The sequence below is a fragment of the Urocitellus parryii genome, chromosome 5 (genome assembly GCF_045843805.1).
Source record: "Urocitellus parryii isolate mUroPar1 chromosome 5, mUroPar1.hap1, whole genome shotgun sequence".
Classification (NCBI taxonomy): Eukaryota; Metazoa; Chordata; class Mammalia; order Rodentia; family Sciuridae; genus Urocitellus; species Urocitellus parryii.
The window spans coordinates 160,209,592-160,224,771 of NC_135535.1; the positions used below are offsets into that span (position 1 = coordinate 160,209,592).

At 38.4% G+C, this 15,180-nt stretch overlaps 1 protein-coding gene across 2 annotated transcripts in view; it reads left to right on the forward strand.

The window, feature by feature from the left end:
• The window catches only part of Mcu (mitochondrial calcium uniporter), a 191,369-nt gene extending 176,420 nt beyond the window's left edge, over positions 1-14,949 (forward strand). The window contains exons 5-8 of one of the 2 annotated variants that reach the window (XM_026390211.2): positions 2,802-2,962; positions 4,648-4,851; positions 11,464-11,580; positions 13,057-14,949. In XM_026390211.2, the coding sequence (XP_026245996.1) occupies positions 2,802-2,962; positions 4,648-4,851; positions 11,464-11,580; positions 13,057-13,134 (560 nt within the window). In that variant the 3' untranslated portion in view covers positions 13,135-14,949. The remainder of the gene's footprint in view (positions 1-2,801; positions 2,963-4,647; positions 4,852-11,463; positions 11,581-13,056) is intronic. The other variant, XM_077798331.1, reaches the window with a different exon arrangement.
• Positions 14,950-15,180: the final 231 nt, after the last annotated feature.

Sequence of the window (15,180 nt, forward strand, 5' to 3'; positions counted from 1 at the left end):
CAGCATCCCTTTATGTTCAAAACGTTAGAAAAATTAGGGATAACAGGATCATACCTCAACATTGTAAAAGCAATCTATGATAAGCCACAGGCCAGCATCATTCTGAATGGAGAAAAATTGAAGGCATTCCCTCTAAGATCTGGTACAAGACAGGGATGCCCTCTCTCACCACTTCTGTTCAACATAGTCCTTGAAACACTGGCCAGAGCAATTAGACAGTCAAAAGAAATTAAAGGCATAAAAATAGGAAAAGAAGAACTTAAATTATCACTATTTGCAGATGATATGATTCTATACCTAGCAGACCCAAAAGGGTCTACAAAGAAGCTATTAGAGCTAATAAATGAATTCAGCAAAGTGGCAGGATATAAGATCAACACGCATAAATCAAAGGCATTCCTGTATATCAGCGACAAATCCTCTGAAACGGAAATGAGGACAACTACTCCATTCACAATATCCCCCAAAAAAATAAAATACCTGGGAATCAACCTAACAAAAGAGGTGAAAGATTTATACAATGAAAATTACAGAACCCTAAAGAAAGACATAGAAGAAGACCTTAGAAGATGGAAAAACATACCCTGCTCATGGATAGGCAGAACTAACATCATCAAAATGGCGATATTACCAAAAGTTCTCTATAAGTTCAATGCAATGCCAATCAAAATCCCAACAGCATATCTTGTAGAAATAGATAAAAGAATCATGAAATTCATATGGAATAATAAAAGACCCAGAATAGCAAAAACAATACTAAGCAGGAAGTGTGAATCAGGCGGTATAGCGATACCAGACTTCAAACTATACTACAGAGCAATAGTAACAAAAACAGCATGGTACTGGTACCAAAACAGGTGGGTGGACCAATGGTACAGAATAGAGGACACAGTAACCAATCCACAAAACTACAACTATCTTATATTTGATAAAGGGGCTAAAAGCATGCAATGGAGGAAGGATAGCATCTTCAACAAATGGTGCTGGGAAAACTGGAAATCCATTTGCACCAAAATGAATCTGAATCCCTATCTCTCGCCGTGCACAAAAGTTAACTCAAAATGGATCAAGGAGCTTGATATTAAATCAGAGACACGGCATCTGATAGAAGAAAAAGTTGGTTATGATCTACACGCTGTGGGATCGGGCTCCAAATTCCTCAATAGGACACCCATAGCGCTAGAGTTAACAAATAGAATCAACAAATGGGACTTACTCAAACTAAAAAGTTTTTTCTCAGCAAAAGAAACAATAAGAGAGATAAATAGGGAGCCTACATCCTGGGAACAAATCTTTACTCCACACACTTCAGATAGAGCCCTAATAACCAGAATATACAAAGAACTCAAAAAATTAGACAATAAGACAACAAATAACCCAATCAATAAATGGGCCAAGGACCTGAACAGACACTTCTCAGAGAAGGGCATACAATCAATCAACAAGTACATGAAAAAATGCTCACCATCGCTAGCAGTCAGAGAAATGCAAATCAAAACTACCCTAAGATACCATCTCACTCCAGTAAGACTGGCAGCCATTAGGAAGTCAAACAACAATAAGTGCTGGAGAGGATGCGGGGGAAAAGGGCACTCTTGTTCATTGCTGGTGGGACTGCAAATTGGTGCAGCCAATTTGGAAAGCAGTATGGAGATTTCTCGGAAAGCTGGGAATGGAACCACCATTTGACCCAGCTATTCCCCTTCTCGGTCTATTCCCTAAAGCCCTAACAAGAGCATGCTACAGGGACACTGCTACATCGATGTTCATAGCAGCTCAATTCACGATAGCAAGACTGTGGAACAGCCTAGATGCCCTTCAATAGATGAATGGATAAAAAAAATGTGGCATTTATACACTATGGAGTATTACTCTGCATTAAAAAATGACAAAATCATAGAATTTGGAGGGAAATGGATGGCATTAGAGCAGATTATGCTAAGTGAAGCTAGTCAATCTTTAAAAAACAAATACCAAATGACTCCTTTGATATAAGGGGTGTAAACAAGGACAGGGTAGGGACGAAGAGCTTGAGAAGAATATTTACAGTAAACAGGGATGAGAGGTGGGAGGGAAAGGGAGTGAGAAGGGAAATTGCATGGAAATGGAAGGCGATCCTCAGGGTTATACAAAATGTCATATAAGAGGAAAGGAGGGGTAAGTCAAGAGAATACAAATGGAAGAAATGATTTACAGTAGAAGGGGTAGAGAGAGAAAAGGGGAGGGGAGGGGAGGGGAGGGGAGGGGGGATAGTAGACAATAGGACAGACAGCAGAATACATCAGACACTAGAAAGGCAATATGTCAATCAATGGAAGGGTAACTGATGTGATACAGCAATTTGTATACGGGGTAAAAGCGGGAGTTCATAATCCACTTGAATCAAACCGTGTAATATGATGTATTAAGAACTATGTAATGTTATGAACGACCAATAAAAAAAAAAGAAAAAAAAAGAAAGAAAAAGGGAAACCTAGACATGAAAAAAATAAAAATAAAAATAAATAAAAAATAAAAATATTCATTGTTTAAAAATAACTGTTACTTTCCTTCAGTTTAACACTGAAGGTAGGACATCTATAATGGATGAATCTTCCTTGTAATCTTGTCATGTTTTTAATTTTTTTAGTTGTAGATGGACACATACCTTTATTTGATTTATTTACTTCTATGTGGTGCTGAGAATCCAACCCAGTGCCTCACACATGCTAGGCAGGCGCTCTACCACTGAGCCCCAACCCAGCCCCCTTGTCATTTCTAAGGCGTACATTTTTAAAGGAAACTTAACCCCTTTCTTTCAGACCTCTTAAGCCATGAAAACGCAGCCACGCTGAATGACGTGAAGACGCTGGTCCAACAGCTCTACACCACACTGTGCATCGAGCAGCACCAGCTAAACAAGGAGAGGGAGCTTATCGAGAGATTAGAAAACCTCAAAGAGCAGCTGGCTCCCCTGGAAAAGGTGACCATCGAAATATCAGACTTTTCACCTACAAAATACGCACATGTGTTTGTTTTTTCTTCTGAGTTTCCTGTAATTGAGTCATTATCTGTCAAATTAGCCCATTAGTTTACAAGACTGAACCTTACAAGTCCATATCAAATCTAAGACAGGAATGGGAATAATTTGGAGCCTCGATAATGGACTTAGAGCTCTGAGGTCTCAGTGCACTGCCTTTAATCAGATTTACCATCTTTGAAACAAAGATTGCAATAATTTCTTAGTATAGTGGATAATGATTTTAGCCAAATTACGAATGAATATTGTAAGGAATATTATACAGCTCTTAAAATGATTATGTAAATCTAATTTGCTACAGAAAATATTAATGATAAACATGAATGATATGCTATGGAAAGTAAATTCTAAACTGATGTTTGTACTCTGATCTAATTTTTAAATGTGTTATGCATATAGCTATACACAATATATATATATCCATATTCACAATCAGAAGTAATGCTAATAGAGTAGTAGGATTATGACTGATTTTTCTAAATACTTTTTAGAATGTTCAAGGACCACAATACCCCTAATTTTTTAGGATGATGTAAGTACAGTCATGGTTTATTTAGTGATAGGAATAAATGTGTCTCTAGGTGATTTCATTGTGAGACCTTGTTAGAGTGTCCTTACACAGACCTGGATGGTCTAGTCACCCACCCAACATGGCCTCTTCATGCAGAATGAGCATGAGATGTGTGAGGCTGCTGCTAATGTAACTGTAGAATTCTTTGTAAGTAGGAGGACTGGCTCTAAAATAATGATTATAAAAAATATAATCTAGTAAATACATAAACCTACTGCTAACAGTGAATTATTATCATCAGGTGTGCACGATACGTGATTGTATTGCTATACTTTATACGACTAACAGGGCAGTAGGCTTGTTTACACCAGCATCACACACACACCTAAGTAACACACTGTGCTGTGGCGTCACAGCAGTGATGCTGTCACCAGAGGATGGGAATTGTTCAGCGCCATTATTTCCTTGTGGGACCACCATCATGCATGTGGTCCATCCCTGAAATGTTGTATGGCCTGTGACTATTTTCATTGATAAGGAAGAGAATAAACGCTTATAATATTGTGCTTTTTTCTAATTTCTTACAAATGTTTAGCATATGCCATGAATTGTACTGATTACTGGCATTCCCTTATTTAATCCTCAGAATGACTCTATAATAAAGTTAGTGGTGTTTTTCGGATCAGTGCCCTGAACCCACCCACTTGAATCCAGACTCCATGTTCTGATGTACCCTACTTTTCTGCCCCTAGTATAGCACTTGAGTTAAAACCGATAAGAGGTTAAATCTTATACACAAGAGTGAGAGACCATTTGATATGTTTTCATTTTACTCTTTCAAAGAAGATAATCCTATAGCTGGATGAAGAGCTGTTGAAGCTCACCCCTATATTTTCACTTATTTCTAGGATGAAATTTAAATAAAATACAAAATCTTAGTTGTCCCTGTAAGATATTTTATTCAGTGAAAACTATAGTTGCGATTTTACTAGAATTGAGTCTAATTTGTGTCTTGATTATAAGCCTTTTTTCTTTAGCAGGCATAGAATAGTTTATAAAAAGACTTTTAAGTTGGTTCCATGTCAGATGACTTACAACTGAGCATGTTTACCAACAGGTACGAATCGAAATTAGCAGAAAAGCTGAGAAGAGGACCACTTTGGTGCTATGGGGTGGCCTTGCCTACATGGCCACACAGTTTGGCATTTTGGCCCGGCTCACCTGGTGGGAATATTCCTGGGACATCATGGAGCCAGTCACCTACTTTATCACTTATGGAAGTGCCATGGCAATGTATGCATATTTTGTAATGACACGCCAGGTAAGACTCCTCTTCAAATAACTTTCTTAAGAGACAGTAATAAAGTCTTGATTGTGTCAGTAGCTCTCTTTTCTCTCACATTTTTTTCCATGACTAGTTCTCTTTAAATACTCATTTATCATGTATGCACACACACATGTGCATGTGTGTCACTTATGTATCAGGCACTACTGTTGTCGGTGTTAAAGCTAGAGAGGTAGGTATGTGGCATGGCCATAGCCCCTCATGCAGCTCACAGGTCATTAAGATAGCCGTATATACCACTGCATTCAGAAAAATAGGCTCTAATAAGAATGGAATAGGGGAGCAAAGGAGAAGAGTGGCCAGTGTGGATAATTTGTTCACTGTGTTGGGCTTGATTTTTTTTTTAATGTGTCCTATAATTAATTGAACAGTTGGATGTCACACACTTTTATTGAGCTCTTGGAATGGAGAACTAATGATGAATAATCAAATACTTGAACTAAACCCTGAACTACTTCTATGTATATTAAAGGGTAAATGTTTTCTTGTTCTTTTTACTTCGTGGTATGGAGGTGAAAATTAGATACTTAATCACTGCACACTCTTATTCTGCTCTTCATCAGCCAAGGCTCGTTTATTGAATATAGGAATCTAATCCAGACCAAATTTTCATTGTCAGTGTTAGTTTTAAGTATCTTAGAAAATTCATAGTGTCACTTTGGAAAAAATGAGAGATACATCACCTTTTTTTATTTTATTTTATTTTTTGTGCCTGAGGCTGGAACTCTGGGCCTCCCATGTGCTTTGCCACTGAGGTATATCCCCAGCTCCTGTTGACTCTTATAACGGTATCTGTGATGCCATCACAAATCCAGCCTGGCCTTCCCTTGAATGACAAGCATTTAAGATAACTCAGGCACTTGAGAAGTGTCTTCCTTTCCTTATGTGCCGGGAGAAAGCTGGGGGTGCTGCTCATAATTTTCAAAGCTGCTAGTGAACATTGGCATTTTGGTTTTGTGGTTAGATCAGTGGTCATGGGCCTATTTATGTGGCGGAAAATGAAAGCATGAGAATGTTATTTAACCTTTCTGGGCCTCCCAACTTGTCTAGTGAAGACAAAAGAAAGTAAATTGTTCATATGCCTTTAATGTTGGCCCAGAGCCTGACATATCTAGTCCCTTCTCTGATTCATATTGTCACTGGATGAACAAAAGTGAACAGCTGCATCATTCCTACCTAATCACAGTCTAGACAGGCTCCTGTCTGTCTCTACTCTCTCCTCTTCAATCTGGGGATTCATGGCTGGTTGCTGTCTGTCCTTTTCAATGACTCTAAATGCCTCTGTGTCTGTTCTGTGTGTTCTAAACAACCAAATCATGGTCTCTGTTCCCCCAAGACGTCCTGAGTTACCTGCAGCTTCATTTCCACTTCACACCTTCTTTCAACTAGAAAGTTCCCCCTATTGATTCCTTCCTGCCGTATTCCAGGGTTTACTTAAATGCTTGTCTTTCGTGGACTTTTGACTCTTCTCTCCAGTTGACTTCTGTCAGTCCTTCTGAATCCCCGTGTAACACCATGCCTCCCATTTCACCCATCTCCTGCCATCTTGAGCAACATCTTTTCCCTCATACTGGATTATGCTATCTTTTGAGGCTGGGCATTTGGTTTTATTCAATTTTTATTTCCTCACCACTAACATGGTACCTTACACCTAGAATACTCTGAGTGAATTGAACATATAAAATAAATGACAGCCATGCTTTCAGCCACAAACTAGAGCTTTTCCAGTTATCCTTTGAATGTAGAGAGCACCTTTGATATATCTCTTGTTAGTCAAGAACAAAATGGTATTTCCTTGTAGACTTTGCATTTCCTTGATTACTGAGAAAAGATTAAGCATTCTTCATACTTCTGTGAAAGACTCAGGCCTTTTACTTGGTCTTACTGTGAACTACCTTTTCTTGAGGTTAATTATGTGTCAGGCATTTTATATCAGTACATAAATATGTACATAAACATATTTCGTCTCAACTATGTTGTACCCCCATTTTAAAGATGAGGAATTGAGACTCAGTGAAGATAAATAATCTTTCCAAATAGTATGTGTAGTTCAACATAAAATAAATGACAGCCATAGGACCAGGAACTGAACTCAGATGTGTTTTGCCCCATAGGCTGTTCTTTCCACTCAATTATCATGCTATCTTCTGTTAACTTTATTTATGAGTAGTTACCTCTGAAAACCATAATTAATCTGAATCTAGAAATCAAATAGAAACATGTTGGAGAAATAATTACTGCTGATTAAAAGCTGTTTTGTAAATGTTTTCTTGAACTAAAGATTAATGCAAAGTATTGGACTTGAACACATGTCAGCACTTTTTTTCTTCTCATTATCATGTGGTAGGATCTTTATTCAATACCTTATCTTTCCTATTAGTTAAATGTTCCACTTCTGATTCCCAAAACATTGTTGCTGCCCCCAAGTGACAAGTTGCAAAATAGCAGTAGTAAACAAGTTAGCCACTTACTCAGTTATGAACCAGGAATCACTGACCAAATAAAATATAAACATTTGTTTCTTATGTTAGATATTCTTTTACCTAACTGCTATTGTAATTAACACCATGAAGCACAGGGCCTGTTCAGTAACATTTAAACTTCTATACTGTTACACTGACATGCTTCATTTGTTAGCAGTCTAAATATATCCCAATAGTATATTAAGCTACAAAAAATATATGATGGCAAGTTCCTTGAAATGATGAAACGCAGTGGAATATGGAGCACCTGAGTACCAGGTGGAAAAGGAGACTGACAATAAGAATGGACAATCAGCATGCAGGCTGCCCACCCGTCCCACATACCAGCCTGGTCATTTGCAACAGAGGGGATGTTGCCTCAAGGGGGTGAATATTGGTTCTTGGGGAGTAAAGACATCTCAGGTGTTACAGTACATAAAAAGATATACACTGTAACTTTAGTGTTAAATATTCTTTGGGGAATGGAACAATCAGGAAAAAAAAATGTCTAGAAAAAGAGTCTGGGGGGTGGGCAGTAATGAAAGAAACAATAGGCTGCCATTTAATATCCTTCTTTTCAGTTTCTTCAACCATCATTTGTATTCTGCTCCAGTAAATCACCTCCATGGCCATCCAGAACCTTCTTTCCTGGACTGTATCACTTATGATATAATCAACATACAACTTTATGATCACAATTTCTTTTCTTTCTGCCCTTTTATTCCTTCACTCACTCCTTTGACCTCATCCAGACTTTTAGGCTACTGACATCTTTATCTCAACTTTTTACCACAACATACTGTCTGTATTGCTTCCCTTTCTTCTTTAGACCTATTGCCAGTCTCTTTGTACCCTAGAATCCCTGTCCTTTGCCTTCCTGCTGTAAGTACTCCACAGACTCCTAACTTGGGGTGCATCAGGCCCTTTATCCTATACCCAAGCTACTAAACATTCATATCATAGTGTAGAATGGGCCACTGCTTGTGTTTATTTTTTGTGTGTTCCCTGTTCTCAACCTCTCCCATTCTGACTCTCATAACTAAGCTGTATCTTTTTGCACAGAGTCAGATAGTGAAATTTCTAGAATAGATTCTAACATCTAGTTACTCAGTTAATGCCTGATGCCCAAAAGAGAACATAGAATATATTTGAATAAATTTAGCTTATATTTCCATTTACATCCTAAACAAAGAGAGGTAAACAACCTAGTAACAGCAATTTAGATGACAGTAGAGGGCTTTGCCTCAAGTGCTTAATCCAGCAGTTATTCCTCAGTCAGTGTTAGAGATTCAGACCTCAATTTTATCCATTTTTAAAAGGCTTCCACGGACTTTTTCTCTACTCTTCAGTCTAAATTCATCCTCATCAATAACTAAATATTGGGCTGGAGTTGTGGCTCAGTGGTAGAGCGCTCGCCTCACATGTGCAAGACCCTGGGTTCGATCCTCAGCACCACATAAAAAATAAAATAAAATAAACAAGTGAAATAAAGGTGTTGTTTCCAACTACAACTAAAAAATAAATTTAAAAAAATAACTAAATATTTGCTGCTTCACATGAGGTAACCACACAATCCCGTCAGGATAAGTTATGTTAGACAAAACATAATCCACGTCTGCCTGAAAATAATAGAAACTAACAAAATGACGAAAACAAGCAGCAAGGATTAGAAGAAGAGGAGTCCCGAGCAGGCAGGCGAGGTGTTCAGGTGGGCCTTTCCCTCTGGGGATTTGATTAGATTGGGGGAGTGTAATGGAGAGACGGGGACCTGAGCCATACTTGATAACTGTGTTGGTCAGCTTTCTTTTGCTGTAGCGAAAATACTCGACAAGCACAACTTAGAGGAGGAAGGGTTTATTTTGACTCCCAGTTTCAGGGGTTCAGTCCATGGTCAGCTGACTTTATTGCTCTGGACCTGAGGTGGAGGGGAGCATCATGGCAGAAGGGCATGGGGGAGAAAGGCAGCTCAGCTGGTGGCAGCTGGGAGGCAGAGAAAATGAGGAGCCAGGGGACAAGATATGATCTCAAGGCCATGTCCTCAGGTACCCACCTCCTCTACCCATGTCCCACTGCCTACAATTACCACCCAGTCAGTTTATTTGAATTATTAATCCATAATGGATTAATCTACTGATTAGGATACAGCTCTCAAACTAATTATTTCACCTCTGAACATTCCTGCATGAACACAGGAGTTTGGAGAAAGGGGCATCTCATATCCAGACCATAATAATAACCTTGAGGAACCAAAGCTACAGAGCCTAGTGTCCAGGGCTCTCTTAACATAGGTCAAACACTCTTTCTTTGATTTGGAACCTCTGCAGGCCCCACTGCAGAAGGATAAGCCTGTTATAGACCCTTTTAGAAACCATGCCGCCTCTTTAATTCACTTCAGTCCTATGAATTAGGTTGGGGTAGTTGCAGAATACTGGCAATCCCACAGGGCTAGTGCTCACAGGCCCCAGGCAGAAGAAGCATAAACATCCCTGAGAGGAGAGTTTAAGTTATTTTACTAATAAATTTGTAAATGCAAAGTTATACAATAAAAAAGCACAAGGAAATTTCTACAAAAACAATAAACATTAGAAGCAGACACAGATGAGGGATTAGATATTGGCATTTTCAGATATAGCCTTTAAAAGAATTATACTTACTACTTTTAGGGAGCTGAAAGTCAAGGTTGAGCACGTTGGCAGATAACTTAATTTTATTTTTAAAGAAACAAATGAGAATTCTAGAAATGAAATATAATAGATGGATTTAATAACAGATTAGACCTAACTAAAGACAGAAATAGAGACCTGGAGTAAGCCAGAAACTATTCATATATGTATAGGAAACGATTCAAAATGATGTATGGGAAGACAAAAAGATATAAAATACAGAAAAGGCATAGGATATAGTGAAAAGTTCTAATGTAGATTTAATTTTATTGGAGTCTTAAAGAAGAAGAGAGAGAATGAGAAAAAACATTTTAAGAGCTTGGCTTAAAATTTTCCAAAATGCTGAAGTACATCAGTTTACAGATTTAAGAATCCAGATAAACACCAACCAACATAAAGAAAAACAAATCCACATCTGGACACATCAATAGCAAAACTTCAAACACCAAAGCCAAAGGGGAAATCTTCAAAGCAGCCAAAGGGTAACAGAAAAGCTTGTTTTCAAAGGGCTGCACCGACTGCCCAGCAGCACTGAGCCCGAAGACGGCGCAGAGGCGGCTTCAGTGTGTTGGGAGCAGATGACTAGGAGAATTCTGTGCTCAGCAAAATACGTCCTTTCAGAACAGGGGTGAAATAAAAGTATTTTCAGACAGAATCTGACACCATCAGATCTGCACTAAAAGAAACACTAAAGGGTGTTGGAAGCAAATGTTCTTCAGGCAGGAGGATCTCACAGATGAAAAATGAGAGAAACAGGAAGGCAATAAGAATGGCAGGTCTGGGAGCGGATAGAAGGGAATTTTTTTTTTTTTTTTTTTTTTTTTTTAGTTGTAGTTGGACACAATACCTTTATTTTATTTATTTATTTTTATGTGGTGCTGATGATCGAACCCAGGGTCTCACATATGCCAGGCAAGTGCTCTACTGCTGAGCCACAACCCCAACCCATGAATATTAAATGTATAAAACAATTATAACTGTGGAATTTAAAGTACAGAGAGAATGAAGATTCAACGGAGAAAAGGAGTCAGAAGTGTTTTTAGAAGCACATTCATGCATACTAACTCAAACTGAGAAACAGCCCATTAGCTATCGATAGCAGAATAGATAATAAACTGTAATGTGCTCATATAATATAATACAGCATGGCAATGGAAATGAATACATCATGTCTACAAAAGAGGAATCTCAGCCTGGTGCAGTGGCATAAGACTGTAGTCCCAGCTACTGCGGAGGCTGAGGCAGGAAGACACTTGAGCCCAGGAGTTCAAGGTCAGCCGGTGCAACATAGCAAGAACTTGCCTCAAAACACACAAAAAAAGAGAAAATATTTAAGAAGCAATACAGAACATTTCAGTGTCTTTATATGAGTGTTTGTATTGAATCTAATCAACAGTAAATACTTACTTTATGAGGATAGTATGCTAAGGACTAATAATTTGATTTCTCCTTTGTTTTTGTAGGAATATGTTTATCCAGAAGCCAGAGACAGACAATACTTACTATTTTTCCATAAAGGAGCCAAAAAGTCACGTTTTGACCTAGAAAAATATAATCAACTCAAGGATGCAATTGCTCAGGTAAGTTTTGAAAAAATTAAAATAAATCCCAACCCCATCTTCTATGACCTTATTATTATCCATAACCACGGTACTTCACCTGTGTAAACTGAAAGAGTGATCCAACCAACTTTTTCCTGTACAAATTACTCCTCAGTTAATAAAAATGACTATTTTAGCAACAAGCACCTCTGTAGGTTTTACAACACAAATTGCTGAAAAGATGGTGCTGCCTACCCTGCTAACACTTACACACGGAAAGTTAGGCTTTCCTACCTTTTAAAAAGTTTGGTTTTTTCCAGGGCTGAGGACCAACCTTAGGGCCTTGAGCGTGCTAGGCATGTGCTCTGCCCCTGAGCTAAATCCCCAACCCCAAGTTTGTTTCTTTTGAGTGATTTTTCAACTAGAACTCTCTACTCTCCTCTCTTCTTTTTAATCTTTCTACAATAATTGACACAAAGACTACAATGTGTGATAGTAATGGGGCAAACATAAAATCCAGATAAGAACTGTCAGGCACAGGTCAGAAGTTATTAAACTAGAACTTGCTTTTTAAAAAGAATGATGTATTTTATTTTTCACAGAAGCTACCTCTTGAAACTTCTGGGTGTACCTCCTTCAATCTGATGTCTTTGATTTTGGTGAATAAATTCTCATTCCTAATCCTTATTCCTTTTCCCTGGAATGTTTTGTGACCTTCGCAGTTTTTCATCAGTCCCTAGAAGGCCTTCCATCCTCTTCAGTGCTTTTGTCGCACTCCTCTGGACCTCCTCTGCCCTTTTTTTTTTTTTTTTGGTGGGGGTCCTTTATGGTGATGAGTGATGCTTTGAATAGACTTACTCCATCTTCCTGCTTCAACTTACTGCACCGTATTCTGTTGCTGCCTCTGATGGTTCTCAACTGGAGGGGATGCTGATCACATCCCTGGAGCTATTACAAATACAGACGCTTCGGTGCACCCCATGTTAATTAATCCAACTTGAGGATGAGGTTTAAGAATTGGGGAGGTTTTGAAAGTGCTGCAGTTGATTGCATTTCTTTGTTTTAAAATTAACTAAGTGAAAAATTTAAACTGATATTAGCAATATAGAGTCTCTGGATAAATAAAAATCTTGGAATTCACAAAAGACTACAGAAAAATGGAATGAAGATGTATTCATCAAAATCAAAGTAGCCCAAGTTAAAGTTTTGGATCCTTGCAAAGGTTTGTGGATGGGCTTATCACTGGACAATCATCATCAAACATGTATATTTTGATGTTCCCCAGAGCATCTGAGTCCTACCCTTTTAGTAGCACTGACTTTTCTGGAGGCTTTGTGGACAGCTGAGACTGCAAAGGCTTGTTTTGGATTCTTTGTTGTCTTCTGATTTTCAGAGTAATTGAGATGATGTTTTTGACTCATGGTAATGGAGGAAAGAGTCTCCTTTTCTCAGTAGGCAGTCATGTCACTGAAAGCTTCACTAGTCAGTTTTACTTACCTTTTGTTTCTATTTTAGGCAGAAATGGATCTTAAGAGACTGAGAGACCCATTGCAAGTGCATCTCCCCCTCCGACAAATTGGTGAAAAAGATTGATCTGCAAAGAGCCTGTGAATCCTGGCAGAAAGAACACCTGTTTATAACTCTTGCCTTTTTAATTAAAGCATTGCAGGTGGAAGCTGGGAGCCATGTGGGGTAGAGGGTTTTTACCTTTAATTATAAAACAAAAAGGATCTTAGAGAAAAAAGGAATGTTAAATCTGAGGATCAGGCATTGTGGAACATAAGCTCAAAGGGCTTAGTGAATATTGTCTTAATCAAGCATCTTAGTTTCTGAATGAAAATGATGCATTTATATAGTTGAGAGATTCACAAAGAGAAAACAATGCTGGGGGTGTTGGTTTCTTGCATCTTCTTCACAGGGTCAGCAAAACGGTAACACACCAGCACCCCACCAAGCTCTATTTTTTTTTAATTTAACATTTCTTATTTTTGACATAGGAATAAATAAATATACCTGAAAAGCAAATCCTCATGATACGTGGGTGGCAACAGAGTCTGAGCCCATATCATTAGCATTTATTTTAAATTGAACCCAGTCTCTGCAAAGTTACTAGGAATCTCTTCCTCTAGTCCCCCCTTTCTGACCAACTACCTGTTGGTTACACTGATTTTATCCAAATGATGATTGGAACCGACTATGACTGATAATTGACACTTTGGAGTTCCCTTAATACCTTCTTCAATGTCTATATATCCCAGTGCTCTGGATCAGTATCTAGAAATCATTGGCAATACTGCATGAAGTTTCTCTGTTTTGTTTTGTTTTTTATAATTAGTCTTTCAGAGGAGGAAAAATTTCCCTCCTTTAAATACCTATCCCTCTCCCTCCACAACTCAGATCAGAGGAGGGTGTTCAGCTGTATTACCAAATCAGGAAGATGTAAGGTTTACAAATTGACTAAAAATCATGGCTCTTTAGCTATTTCAGAACCAGAATAATCTCATTGCTGTTAATCTGCTTGTATGACAGTTCCGGGCCACCCAGATGGCACTGCTGTGTCTGGGGGCTTTATTAATCTTAAAGGACACACTTCCACACTGTTTGTGAGCTCTCCCACCTCCACCACCCAGTCGTTATAAATCAAGTGTGTGGATCTCCAAGGGTGCAATTTCTCTTTATACAGGAATACATTTCTATGGCTTCCTTCAGCCTACCCTCTCCACCCTATTTTTTCTTATATTCAAATGAGAGAAAGAAAAATTGATCTTATACTCTGTCAAAATGTTTTCTACCGCATTTCCAGATGACATCTGCATGTGGAGAGTAAAGGAATCTGTGTGTGATATCATGTTTTTAATGACCGTGAGGGCAGGATGGCCAGGAGGATGGGGGCTCGCTACACATCTGATTGTCTTTCTTTCACATGACTCATCCCTCCTCATGTGACAAGAAGTTTCTTTTTCTTCCTCCTTTGGGATCATTGTGTATGAAAAGAAAACCTTTAAATGACAAACCCAGACTCCAGGTGCCTTGCAGAGGTCAAAGGCCAGACTGCTGCTCCCGCCACCACCCTTCACTGGCATGATGGAATGAAAGGATGCATGCCCGCCCCCAGCCCGCCTCCAACTTCCTTCCCTGTCCTTCAGCCCCTCCCTCATTTATTTTTGTTGTGTGGATTATTTTTAAACCATTTATCCTGTTTGTGTCAGGGTTTTTAAGAAGAAACAGCACAGTGCAATGAGCAAATCCTTTTGGGGTGTGTGGGAGGCAAGGGAGGGAGGACTCGGAGAAAAGTCCTTAAAACAAATAGCAAAATATTGAACATGTGTAAAATCCTGTATCATTTATGAAATATGTATAAAAAGCAATGTACCTTCTGGAACAATAAATACTTATTCAATTTTTGAACGATAGTATCTCATTCTTTAAAACAAAACCAGAAAGTTATTTTCCTGTGATTCTAGTGGAAAGCCTTTTACTTCTAAAATTAGTTTTATTAAAAATTCCATTACTAAATTAAGCTTTCTTCTTAGACCCTTTATTTCAAAAACAGACATTTTACTGACTCTTCCTTTACTTAAGATGGTCATTTTTTTCCAGAGCTACCAATAAATCAAGTGACCTTTATAATCACTAACA